General features: G+C 44.8%; 1 protein-coding gene across 14 annotated transcripts in view; it reads left to right on the forward strand.

The window, feature by feature from the left end:
- Positions 1–11554, forward strand: part of ZDHHC3 (zinc finger DHHC-type palmitoyltransferase 3) — a 37672-nt gene extending 26118 nt beyond the window's left edge. For 7 of the 14 annotated variants that reach the window (XM_009687816.2, XM_068935661.1, XM_068935664.1 and 4 more), the window contains one exon: positions 1264–2969. In XM_009687816.2, coding sequence (XP_009686111.2) covers positions 1264–1422 — 159 coding nt within the window. In that variant the 3' untranslated portion in view covers positions 1423–2969. Of the gene's footprint in view, positions 1–1263; positions 2970–7682 lie in introns of those variants that run through there. The other 7 variants (XM_009687811.2, XM_009687813.2, XM_009687812.2 and 4 more) reach the window with 2 other exon arrangements.
- Positions 11555–13496: the final 1942 nt, after the last annotated feature.

The raw sequence follows: 13496 nt of genomic DNA on the forward strand, positions 1-13496 counted from the left end.
TTTTTTTGCTAGCGTTGGGCTAGCTATGTCTGGTATGCAATGTGCTTTGAGTGGAGGAATATTTCCCAATGAAATTTCTCCTGATGTGGTCTCTTTTTCTGTTGTACCTCACATTTTAGAGACAGGGCTTTGTCTTGCCCTTTCTCACCTCCCTCTTCCAACCATTGGGAAAGTTCACCTCACCATCTGGTGTACACTGTCCCACAGTGATGGTTCCTTTCTGCCAGAAGAGACCCAGAACCCTAGTATTTGGCTGTTATCTCTGGACGTGACATTACCAGTAGTCAGTGCAACTCTTGCAATTGACTGTGTTGTTCCTGCAGAGCTCTGAGAATCAGGAATTTGAGACACACAGATACATTACAGTGCATTAATCTGTAGCACAGAAGAGAGATGTAGGTCAGGAGAAGCTTACCTTTCAAAAGATCCTAAGTTAAAGAGCAGAATCATCTGTCTGCTGCTCATACCTGTTGAAGTGTAATGCTCTCCAGTGTCTGCACTGGTTAATTTTGCTTCTGTGGCAGCTAGGCATAGCTTTCCTGGAAGGCCCAATTAACTTTGTGGGTTTTAGATATGATATATTTTGTTGTTGTTGTGGGGTTTGTTTGTTTTTTTTTTGTTATTTTTTAAGTGAGTGACTAGTGAATATTTCAGCTGATTTTGCTTGGTGGCTTATTTTTGTTCTCCCTCTAACCTTTACTAAACAATGCCAATGATTTCTCTCAAATCAGTGTACTTATTTAACCCTTTCTCCCTGCTGTCAGCCCATGCATGTTTTGGCAGTGATTTTAATGAAACATGAAGAGGCACCAGGTAGACTCAGCCACACTGAACCATGGGCACTTCCTGAACTTGCTTGGTGAATCTGGGAGCATTATAGAGATTATCTTGGTTTTTTTTGTCTGCAAGCTTATAATGGTTTCCTCTACAACTCTTCCATCTGGTTAGCACATAATGCTTTCAGCCATTAAAACACATACTTTTTCTTTGGTTTTAATTGGTGGGCTTTTTTTAATTGACATCTGTGGCAATTGGAGGGCCGGTCTTAAAGTTTGATGAACTTTCCAGGCTTGAAAAAAACAAGAGTAATTTTATTTCCAGTGAATATTTTCTGTCCTTAATTTTTTTTAGTATAATACAATGAGGAAATAAAGGAGAGGCTTTACAGCATCCCTTGGATAAGGGGTAACTGAGGGTAGACTTCCCCCAAATCCAGAACCCAAATTAAGTATTTGACTGAAAATGTGATATTTCTGTTTTCAGGGAATAGAACAGTTGAAAAAGGAAGAGAGAAGATGGGCTAAAAAAACAAAATGGATGAACATGAAAGCAGTATTTGGCCATCCGTTCTCTATAGCATGGCTTAGCCCATTCGCAACACCAGATCAAGGAAAAGCAGACCCGTACCAATATGTGGTCTGAGGAATTCTTGACCAGCATTTCCACTAAAACAGAAACATAATACAGCACTACTGTTATAAATTTTCCATGAATGTTTAAAACAAAAAGCAAAACAAACTTTTTTTATGTCTATTAAATGGCTGATAATTGCAGAGAAAAAAAAGCCCTGTATTCCACAACTTTAGATAATTCTATATCTCTGGCTGAAACTGCTGCTGCTTCTTTTCCTTTTTTTCTTTTTCTTTTTCTTTTTCTTTTTTTTTTAATCTTGTTAACTTTACTGGCCTTTGTTTCTATCTGCTTTCTGTATGGCGTAACTAATGTGAAGGGGATCCTCTTTCTCTGTTGTGACCCACCACTTCTGAGTCGATTCTTGTGCTGTCTCCTAACCGTGAGGAGCTCTGTGGAAGACGAATGAGTGCCAAGTCCTACACAGACACCTTTGGACTTCCTGAAGGAGCATGTTGCTCTTTCATAAATGAACTTGAACTGGGAAGTAGATACTTCATTTACCAAAAGGTGCAAGACAACAGTGCGACACAGCAAGAGAGCCAATTGACCTGGTGATCACGTGCAGTTAAAGTATTTAAAACAAATGTTGCCAACACCACTTTCTCCGTACTCCCACCCCACCCTGGCCTTTTTCCTTCCACCCTTTCCTTCCAGCCACAGAACTGAATTCATCTTTCTGGCATTATTTTGTCTGTTTCCTCCCTTGTGTGCAGAAAACTGTTGCCCTCCTAGGGTAACTGTGGCAGACTTAGAAGACCTTCTGGATTTTAAATGCCTTACATGTGCAGGAAAAAAAGAAATCTAATTTTCAAGTGTTTAGGATAGCAGGAATATCTGTTTGTGTGTGTTTGTCTTGATAAATGAGTTGTTAGAGCAATGCCTGGTAAAAAATTATTAATGTGAAAAACTGATATGAATGCCTAGAGGCAGACAGATTGAAATAAAAACTGATATTGATGGGATGTGTAGGTACACCAGGGTGATTGACTCTGTATTCTTAGCATTGCCCTGGTTTAGAGCTTTGTAAATCTGTTATTTATGCATACATGTGTTATGTGTATAAATACACGCACATATATGTGTATGTATTTTAAATTGGGAAATACTGATGGTAAGGAGCATGCATGCTGTCGTGAACTGTGTGGTTAATAAAGTATGGGCTGTCGAAAGTGGGAGGGACAGAAGGCATTCCAAAAACCGGTAAAGCTAAACTATTCATGACCACAGCCGACATCTGGTGTTCAGGCAGGAATTTTATTATATTTTTGCATCATGACTCCCATGGGCTCACCAAATGATCATAAACAAAGGAAAAACGTAAATCCACTGTGTCCGTGAGTCCCGAGGAATCTTTTCTTTCGTTGGTTTAAGATAAAATCATATTTTTGGAAAATGACCTGTTTAGACTTATTCAAAGCCGTGGGGGAAGGGAGGGAAATCAGGGAAGGAGAAATTAATGGCTGTCTCACTTTGGAAGTAATGTGAATGCTGCATCTTTTCAATCTGTCAATGCTTCCATATGGAAAACAAATGCAATAAAACTTTTCCAAAAAATGGTTTGCTGTTCTTATTTTCTTTCTTCGCTCTAAACATTGGCAAAATCTGTAATGGTACTCTCTTAACTTTCACTTTTTTATGCAAGCTGGCAGAAGCAAATGAAGGTTAACTAGCTTAGTGCTCAACTTTTAAGTTTGAATATGAGTTAATCAGTAATGTACTGATCTGTTAATCAGCAGTGTTACTTCCGCATTGGGAAGTGGCTGTCAGTAACTGCATCAGCTGTGCAAATTGACTGTTTCTGCCATAGCCTGTGTTCTCCTGCTTGTTCAGGTTTTGATCTGCACAACCATGTTGTCACCTCTCTGTTACAAGACTGTGCGTAAGGATTCGCGTTATCCCCACTTGTGCTTCAGTGGGCAGGAAAATACCGTGAAGGAAATGTGGCTTTTGTGGTCACAATTTTTCCTCGTGGAGAAAAGTTAAAAAGTTTAGTTGTTTTTATGGTCTGCTGATAGTGGAAAGCTATTATAAATAAATATGTAGCTCTGATTTTAGTATGTATATAATATGGTTTTCTTCAGGTAATGCTGCCAGCTTAACAGTTAAGGGATGGCTCTTAGGGCAGTATGAGTTCAGCTGGTGAGGTGTGTGCAGGTGGTAACTTGAGTTGGTGGAGCATCTGGCCCTAAAACAGTCTTGACACAAACTCAAATGACTTTTTTTTTTTTTTTTTGCCTTTAGTTACCTAGACAAGAAAAAAACAAATGAATGTCTCCATATATTTCACAGATGGATGTCTCCATACATTTCACAGCTTTAAAAACGGTTTTGATTATGAATTTGACTGGTGCACATTCCAGTTTTGCTTTATTTTAGTTACCCTTACTGCCTGCGTGTTTTGGAGGAAGATCGGTTACACTGTTCTGGTGTTCAGACCATTGTGGAAAAAATGCGTTGTTACTCCATTTTTCTTGTTTCTAGCAAATTCAAGTTATTAAACAGTGTTATATAATACTGATACTTTCAGTCAAACTGGTTTTGTTTTATATGACATCCTCACAGCTTGTAGAAATACCCATTGCTGTCTGTCACTTATTTGCCTGTCTGTCTCGGTTGCCGGGGTCATCCGGTTTACTTGCACCAACCAATTTGGTGGTGCAATTTGATGCAATTCGAATGATACCAAATGTGGGCCAGCATTAATGTGTTAGGGGCAGGTTACAGATTTTCTTCAAGAAAAGTCTTTTCTTGAACAGGATTACCTGATTGCAGGTGCTTGTTCTGTTTTAGCGTGGCCAAGAGAAATGGAACGACAAACTTGATCACAGGCAGAGTGCCGTTGTGGCAAACACAGCTTTGCCTTTTCGTTATGGCAGGCAAATCTGGAAGTTGAAGCTAGGCAAATTCAGATTGGAATTAAGGTGATTAATTGATTATTTGCTATTGGAACAGCTTGGCATAAGTTGTGGCAGATTCTGCATCGAAGTGGCAATTCTCACACCATGGTCATGCCTTTCTTTTCTGAAAAATTAAGCAGTGCTTAAGCAGGAATGATTTCAAGGAACTTCGACATCCGGTGTTTCATGGGGCCAGGAGGATCTCCTGTGAAAGTCTACCTTAATTGTGATTTCAAATAGTAAGCAATACTTCCTGTGCCTTAACCTTAATTTACAAACCATTACAATGCCTGCTTGTTCTCTTTGCTCTGGGGTTTGAAGTGTGTTAAAAGAACCTCCTATAACTCTTCTAACGTGTGAGAGCTGTCCAGCAGATCACCTCTCCTGGGTCAGACCATCCAGCTCAGCCTCCTCTTTCCAGCGGTACGCAGGAGCAGGTACCAAGGGAAAGAGCGTAAGAAACGGGGCAATTGTCTCTGTTCTGATATATCCTTAAGCATCACAGTGATAGCAAAGGTTAATCTTATCCTACTATCCCTGCTTTTGCAGAGTTCCACCTTTTAGTGAAATGGAAGTGGCCAATATCTATTTCTGTGTGTTTGGTTTTTCTCTTGAGTATTTGTTCAAAAATTAAATAGTTTGGAACAGTTAAGGATTTTTTTCTTTTCCTGAGGTGAAGTAGGTACGTTATGGGAAAGAGAAACAGGTGTTGGCTTGATTTGAAATACAACATCCTCACTTTCTAAAATAATGGGGGAGGTACTTGGTAAAGATTTAAAAAGTTTCTTTAAACAGCAATGCAGTGTCTGCAACATTACAGGCAATTCTGCATTTCTTCCTTCCCCCTTATATTTTTTGAAAGGCAAAAGGGGGTTACAATTTTGTGGATTCCATATTTTTTTAGGTAACGTTTTAAGTAAAACAGTAAGTTACTGATTACTGTTTTTTTTCCCCATTGGTCTCTCTTTTCTAATTCTGCATCACTAAAACCCAGATTTCCTGGAAACTCTTTTTTGTTTGTTTTCTTAATCCTTTCCTCCCTTTCCATAATCCTCCTCAGACCCTACTGCCCATGGGGCAGGTAGACAAAATTAGGACAGGATGCAATTTTTAAAAGTTCTTGCTTTGAATACATGCATTAAAGGGATTGGTGAGGTCAGGCCAGGAGAGAGAAAGTATGCCCCATCCAGTCTGATTAACGGCACTCTAATCTGGCATTAGTACAGCCTCCAGTTGACCTTGCTGATCGCCTTGATTAGCAGATTACTGTTCAGAGCGAGGTGAACGATGTTGGGTTTTGGCAGGGAGGAGCAGGGTCGCTCCCCAGAAACTAAGTTAAAGGTTCTTATTCCCGGCTTAGATGGCAACGTCGGCTGAATTGGATTACGCGCGAGAGCGAGGGCGGGCTTTGAGCTTGTGCTGCCTGGGAAGAGTTTAAATGCGTGATGCGTTTCTCCTCCTGCCCCATGCTACTTGTTTTTCTTCTCTCTAAATACTCACACAACCAATGCTACAGCCATGATGACGATTTGGTTCTAATACAGAAGATGTTTTCCAACTGGTTAAAGAACAGCTGAGAGCGAGCCTAAGTTGCTTCTGTGCTTTTAGCTGCGAAAGAGCCTTCCCGCTCGCAGCTGCCCGGCCGCAGGACTCTGCAACGAGAGTTCTTCATTGCTGCGGAGGAAAAAAACAAGCTAAAGCAGCCTGCAAAGGTTCAGCTCCGCTGTGCGTGAGTGCTGCCTGTCTCCAGGCCTGCCCGGGAGGTAAGGGCAGGCACTGGGCACCGTGGTGCACAGCACCACGTGCCTCCTCCGAAGGGGGCTGCAGGTGGCAAGGGCTTTTTCCCGGAGCACGTGGACGTGGTCCAAACCATGCGCTTGCAAGCTTGGGACCAGCACAAAAGCACACCCCTCTGTGCTTAACATTGCAAGGTGAGCACTTGTGCTCCAGGGGCTGAGTTTTTCTCAGAACTGCCAACCTCGAAGACTTGAGTCTTGATATCATGTCATTTCTCATTCTGCAAATTCACCGCTGAATTACTCTAGAGTCAGCATGAGAAATGTGGCGTGAATGAAGTTCACAAAAGCTTTGCATTTAATTCCTCTGTTTATGGTGTGATGTTTTTTTTTTTTTTTCTTTTCTCCTGGGCCTGCTTATGCTCACTTGGTATCATTGCAAAACCACATTGCTGTTCATTAAAATGTTATGTTATTTATACGGCCTATTGTGAGTGCAGTTGGGATGCTGCTGAAATATTGCATGTATTTACTTTTCCCTGCAAAGTTTTGAAATGATTTGTGGGTAATTAGAGAAAATTTCCAGAACTGGAACATAACAAGAGGCGTAATTTTTTAATCTAGCCATTATAAAACTGCTGTTTTAAATGGTTTAAACTGAACATGCTTGTTTTTCCTTTTCTCAAGTGTCTAAAAACTTTGATCCCCAGTATCCCTGCTTTATTAAGAACAGAGCTGCTACACTGTCACTGGTATTATTATGAGCATATAACGTTCAGCTATAGCTCTGACTCCTCTCCTATACAATGCGGAAGACGTGCATAAAAAATTGTGCCCTATTTCAGGTAGCAGTAACCTTAAAAGTGTTCTTAGTCCCATATTCCTACATGGAGGAGACTACCAGAAAAACATCCCTGCCAAAATTCAATGGACCTGATCAAAATACAGTCAAAATATTTGTTTTAGTAAGGGGATGCTCTTAGAGAAGAAGTGAGAATACTGACTGACCAAGGCCTCTTAGAAAATGATGGGTCCCGCTTTGAGGCCTGCACTTCAGTCCGTATAGATTTCTTCGCACCCCAGTGGGTATCAAGCTTGCGTTTTGATTTTGTCTTTAAGAATGTGTTCAATGGGATTTTTGTTCTTCAATATTTGCTGTTAATTGGTGCAAAGTAAACTTGCTCTTACGTCAACTTCTAGGCTACATACGGCTACAGTAAACCAGTGGTGACTGGAAAACATTGCAGTATTTTGCCTGTGTCTGAACTACTAAAAATGAGCAAATAAGATACGATGCCAACTTAAAATTTCATTACTTGTTGCGGGGGGACTCAGCATCGGGAGGAGAGAGCCAAGTCCCAAAGGGGATGGCTTTTTAGAAGCCATCTTTCTACCATTAAAATCGATGGGAATTCATACTGAAATAGCTGCATTAAGATTCAGACTGTGCATGAGTTTTGTCATGTTTTAGAGGTGTTTATTAAATTTGGAGATGAAACATCAGTAAAACAGGTTGCTAACTAAAACTTGAGCGACAGCCCAGCTGTAGAGGCATAGTTTCGCACATGTTTGTGCAGCAGCCGCTGTAGCACCTACTTTTAATGTGAAACAACCCCAAACTCTTCTCTTCTTGCAGGGTATTGAGCGTCTTAAAAATCAGAAGCCAACTTGGGAAAAGATCAGCGGCTGGGAAGGAATGAAAGTGGCGTTCGGTGGTGCTTTCTCCTTGGGTTGGTTCAGTCCTTTTTCGAATCTGGACTGTAAAAAACCACCATCGCCTGAAGCAGCAGCAGCAGCAGCTCCTGCGTCTGCAATTATGACCCAAGAAGAAATTGAGCAATTTCTAGCTCAAGATGTTGCAGTCCAAGTGTTACATGAATAACCAAAACATCCTCCAAGATGTCGAGAGAAGCTTTCCGTTTTGTTTTTTTTTTTTAATAACTATTTGTGCTGAAGATTTAGGGGATTTTTAAATGGACTGTTGAGGTGAAAAATATTCAGGAGTATTTATCCAGAGGTCGGGTACAACACTAGCAGAAGCAATGCAAATTTCCAGAGAAAGTTTTATAGATGATGTGTGATTCCTAAGCTCCTTTCCCTACCCCTGTCAATTGCTTTACTGAACTTTTTTTTCTTGGCCTCTAAGGAAAGTTTGTAATGGTTGGACAGGTTGGTTCCAGCTGCCAGAAACGTGCAATCATAAAGGACTTGTTTATCTTTTGTTCTTGTCACCTTTCGGAAGGCTAAAAGATAAGCACCTGGCAATGGCCAGATTAGCCCCGCTCTTCAGGTTTTTTTGACGTGTCTCCTTTTTATTTATTTATTTTTTTAACTCTTCCTATAGATGCTGTCTCCGGTTTACAAGAGCAGGGGGAATTCAAGCCCGGGCAGATGGGTGAGCTTAGCCCAGGTGCGATTCTCTTGTTTGGGCTCTGAAATATCCCGAGGGGTAAATTTAACCCACTGTGCTCCTGGGGCTGCCTGAGACCCATGGTGCTTGGCTGAGCCGTGCTGGTGGCGGTGCCGGGTGGGGGCACGGGCGCGTGGCCACGGGGTCGGAGAGGCATCCGTGGAGGTGCTGCATGGCCAGCTCTTCCCTCTGGAGGGAAACGGGAGAGGTGGACCGCGGCACCTGCAGTTCCTTAGCAGGTACTATTGGTGCGGGAGGCATCTGGCTGAACTTTGTAACCCCAAAAGTAGGCAGCTGCTCTAAGCCAGCCATGCAGGCTGCATTTTGCAGATGTTAGTTACTGTAGTTTTGACTTAGACTGTATTTCAGTATTTTTTTTCCATGTTGTCTTCCACCTTATCTTAATTATCAGGAAAATTTGCAGGATCTTAGAAACACATGTTGCTGGTTTTCCACCACAGGCTGTTTGATTTTTGTCTGGCCCCCACCTGGTAACACGGCACAAAGATAATTGCTTCTTATAGGAAGTAAGAAAAAGGATTTGAGGGATGAAGGGCTGGAGCTGGGGAAAGGCCTAGATGAAGTTTTTATTATGGATTGAAGCAATAGTAAATGGAATAATTGTACACCTCCCCCCTCCCCAAAAGCATCTTGATGTATATTAACGGTGTGAGCTTCAGATATAACACTAAGGGGCAGGAGTCGTCCTCTGCCACCGCAGTCCCTTTTTCCTATGAGGGGACTGTTACACAGAGTCCAGTGACTGGTGCGAGCACAGCTTGGCTAGAAAACAGGGGCTCTTTCCAAACTGTAGCCCCCGCTGCGTGTCACCTCTTTTTAAATGAAAAACAGATGGAAAAAAAAAAACCTGCAGGAATTGTGTAGTGTTAGATACGTTTTAGTTAAAGGAAACCCCTTCCGTATTTTGGGGGAATTGAGGTGTCCTCTCTTGTCGTTTAGACGTGAGGTCTTGGATTTGTGTGCTCCGTAGCGGTGAGATGCGAGGCAAGAGGCCGTCGTGGTGCACTGCCCGGCGCCTGCCGGTCGGGCATCCCGGCAAAGGGACGTCCGGGCACAAGCAGATCTGCGAGGGCTTTCGTACAGGGAGAAATAAGGATGTGTAAGGAGAAAACTTAGACTGCCCTTTCAACTCATGTGTTCTGGTTTTGGTTTGCTGTTCAGCCTCAGCATCCAGTCAGCCTCTCTGCCTCTGTTGCCGTATCGGTAAAGTGGGAATGGTTGTTACAGGGTCCTGGAGGGAAAAGTAGTTATTAGTTGAAAAGTAATGCGTGAAATGCAGACAGCTTTGCAAACAGAGCGTTTTGAGGCAATGCGATAGTCGTATCTGCAGTGATGATTGTTCGAGTGACCTATTACTGTTGCTGTTTTTCTCAGACGGGTCGGGACCGCTCCACCAGGGACTGGAGCGAGGATCAGTCACGTGTCCCTTGTGTGCCGCTGGGAAATAGCTGTGGTGCTGGCTCTGCGAGCAGAGCTTCGTGCAAGCGTCCGCTCGTTCGAATAAGCCGCTCCGACAGCAGTCTGGCTCTCAAGCGGCCTCTGGAAAATAGTTTCCAAAGGGCCAAAAAATACAGGGAAGGCGCGCGTTGCCATGAGCGTGCTGAAGGCCGGCTCGGCGGAGACTGCGCCGCGTTTGACAACGCTTCTCGGGACGTCAGCACCACTTAGGTTGCTTTGGGTACGCGTGGATGGAGGCGGCACGTTTCCTCCTCCACTCTCAGACCTGGTTTACCTCGTGGGGAGTCATGTCCTTCACTTCTGCTTCCCACCTCTCGCGTTGCTCCGCATGCACCGGCCTTCCTAGGCTTTTTCCTTTCTTTTAGCCGTGAAGAAGAGCAGGAAAGCGAGAAGAGCTGTTTTCCCTCCTCTCCTTCCCCCAGAGCACTCCCCGGTTTGCAGACCTGGCTGACAGCCAAGAGCAGGAGAAAACACCAGAATAGGAAAATTGCCTCTGATCATTTTTCTTCATAGTTGACAAGAAAGGGAAAAGTGACTGGTTTATCTGGGGTTGCTCAAAAACCTGTTTCACAAAACTTCTGTCAGGAAGCAAGTCGACTTCTTGAGAGCGAAGAGGTTTTGGTTTTCTTTTTCCAGCTGAACGTGTAGGTAGTGATTTAAATTTCCATGAAGAAATGGGTTCTCCACTCCATGGAGAAATTAGAGTCAAAATGAGAGTCAAGGGCCATGCCCCTGTACCATACGCAGAGCTGTGGGGAACCAAGTCCAGCCCCCTGCTTGCTGTCCCCCAAGCCCCAGCCGGGGCCCCCTGGTCACCACAGTTTGGTGACTTCTCAGGTCCAGCGAATTGGCTCTTCTGGGGTCTCTCTCGGCTGTCGGTCGCCTCCTTCCCTCCCCTTCCTGCTGTCCCCAACGGCCCTCGGGATCTCTCCTGCTCTGCTTTGTCTCAGTGTAGCGTGGCAAAAAGTCTGAAATTGCAGCAGGCTTCATGAGATGCAAAAAATGTCTTATTCCTAGGTTGAGCGTAAACCTCTCTGATATGTAGCTGGTAGCTTGAGACCAAACGTGATTTGTGTGAAACTGAAGCCAAGCCCACCATTTTTCTCACCTTCCACCCATGTGCTTGTTGCCCTTTCTTAAATCGTGCCTTAGTCTCCGGACCAGATTACTTGTTTGCTGCTATGAATTTTCTTGTTGTCAGCAGAGCTGCGGATCACTGGAAAGGCCGGTGCCTCGTGTCCCGTCTGGCTTGTAAGGGACGGGGACCCTTGGTGAATGCCTAACTGCACTCATGGTGCGTTATAAACGTGGGACGCCCTGGGATAACGCTCTGCCCCACCACGGTGTGCTCCAAACGAAGGAACCGTAAAGCTTTCTGGACACCCGATCTGCTTGAGATCAGCTCCCTGCTTCAAGTATGAGTTGTTGATGATGGAGAGGGGTATGACAGATGTGGAAAGTACTCCTGTGCTTTATAGCCGGTGTCTTCTAAAGCAGCTTTTCTATGCAAGTGAAGAATTTACATCTCTTACAAAGATATATATATTTTGCTACTTGTAACTCATTTTATGCGTCCGGTTGCTACTGTACTTATTAAAGATTTAATACTTCCATCCACTAAGAACTGCGTGCTCCTCCGTCCCCTGCAATGGCTACACGCACGGCCCTTGTGCCCGCTCTGCGTGGAGGGAGGGAGGGAGAGAAGGCGTCCCCGGTCCCGGCGTCTCCGTGCCGTGGGAGGAGGTGGCCTTGCGGTGACCGAGGGGCACCGGGGCAGCTTAGCCGCGGGGGCCAAGCGGTGAGAGGGAGCGTGAGCACATTTTGTGGCCAAATGGCTGCCTCCTCTTGGTGTTCCCCAGATCTTAGAAGGGCGAGGGAGTGGTAAAAATTACCTTTTTTTGTTTATGGTGGGGCATTTTTTTTTTCCTCCTCTGCACTGGCAGAACTTCACTTTTGCGTGCTGGATTGTGCATTTCTGCAGGACGAGCCAGGGCAAGAGCCGGGCAAAGGAGGGCTGCTGGAGGACATTGTGTGGCGCCTTTTCCTCAGCAGGAGCTGGGCAGCGTTGCATGGTGCTTCGTGGATGGAGTCTGGCCTAGTGACTGCAGGTGACATTGCATGGATAGGTGACCCCAGTTTCTCTGTTGGAAATATCCATCCTAGACTTGCTCCCTGCTGGGAGACTTTTGGTGGTGGATATGGGCAACCTGAGTTGGATGCAACCACTGGAAAGCCTCCATCAGACTTTTTTTTTTTTTTTTATTTTTTTTGCTATTGTAACTGGCACTTCAGGATGTGATCCTGTCTCCTCCCATGTGGCTCAGTGACTCTTTTTAGTAAGTGAATGGTGGAGCCCTGGAAAAAATTGAGACGCTGAAGGAAAGTCACTCCTGCAGTGGTTCCCTGCAACCCACCTGCATTGAGCAAACCGTGCAGGTGAGGCAGGACCTCCTGAATCGTTTTGTTGGACGCTGAGTTGGTACTTTGCAGACTTGTGGCCCACTGAGAGGGACAGGAACTGCAGAAATCCAAGCTGCTGGGGGCCAGGTTGGCAGTAATAAGCCCAACTAACTCGCAGCATAAAGGGAGAAAGTCACATCCTGGTCCAGGCTCCCTCTTGGCTCGTGTAACCTGGGAGCAGGAGCACAGCTGCGTGTTTTTTGGTTTTGGTTTTTTTTTGTGTTTTTTGGTTTTGGTTTTTTCTCCATAAACTTCCATGGCCTTGCAAGTAACTGATGTGAATAAAGGCATTAAAGGGGTTTCCTCTTATTAGAGCTTAGCCTACCTTGTCCTCTTGGAGGTATTTACTCTCCCCGTTGCTGATGGGATGATTTAGGAGCCGCAGCAGCCTTGAATGGCAGGGGCTCATCTACCAACCGGTGGCTCCTAGTGCACCGCCTGGCGTGTTGGAAATGGGTTTGAACTGCCTTAAGTCAGGAAGACTGCAGCGTTAGTCACTGTCGCTGCAGTAGATGCTGGGCGATGACAGCGCCCAAGAAACCCTCGCAGCCTGCCACAGATGTTGGTCATGAACTGGAGAGGTTTGGGCTCCTACCCGTCCCCACCTCTGGCTGCATGCAGCTCCTGCTCGCCGTTTGAAAGCTGACTGATTTACTCAATTAAATTAGGAAATTTCAAAGCAGAGAATGAAGAGGCCCAGCGGGAAAATTAGATCTTAATGCAAAAACTATTTCAAGGCGTTACAAGGCTGGGAAGGACTTAGCGGAGCTGGCACTGCGCTCGTGCCGCTGATGGCAGCCACCGGCACCACTGTGTCAGGGCACCCGGAGCAGGGGCCGAGTGAACTTGTGCCTCCAAACATTTACTTTAAAAATAAACAAATAACAAAATTACAATCGCAGTGAAACATATATTGCTGTGTGGCTCAAACTGCTCTTTTCTTGGGGGAACGCTGGAAAACCCTAACTACCTGACGGTGGAGAGGGAGGAAAGCGTAAGCCTACAGCCATTACGGTGGTCCCGTAGCACTGAGCCATCTTCAGCCCGATGAGCGTGGGCCGGCAGGGTGGAGCTGCGGGTGATCCAGCTGTGCACAGCTGG

This window comes from Struthio camelus, chromosome 2 (genome assembly GCF_040807025.1).
Source record: "Struthio camelus isolate bStrCam1 chromosome 2, bStrCam1.hap1, whole genome shotgun sequence".
Lineage (NCBI taxonomy): Eukaryota > Metazoa > Chordata > Aves > Struthioniformes > Struthionidae > Struthio > Struthio camelus.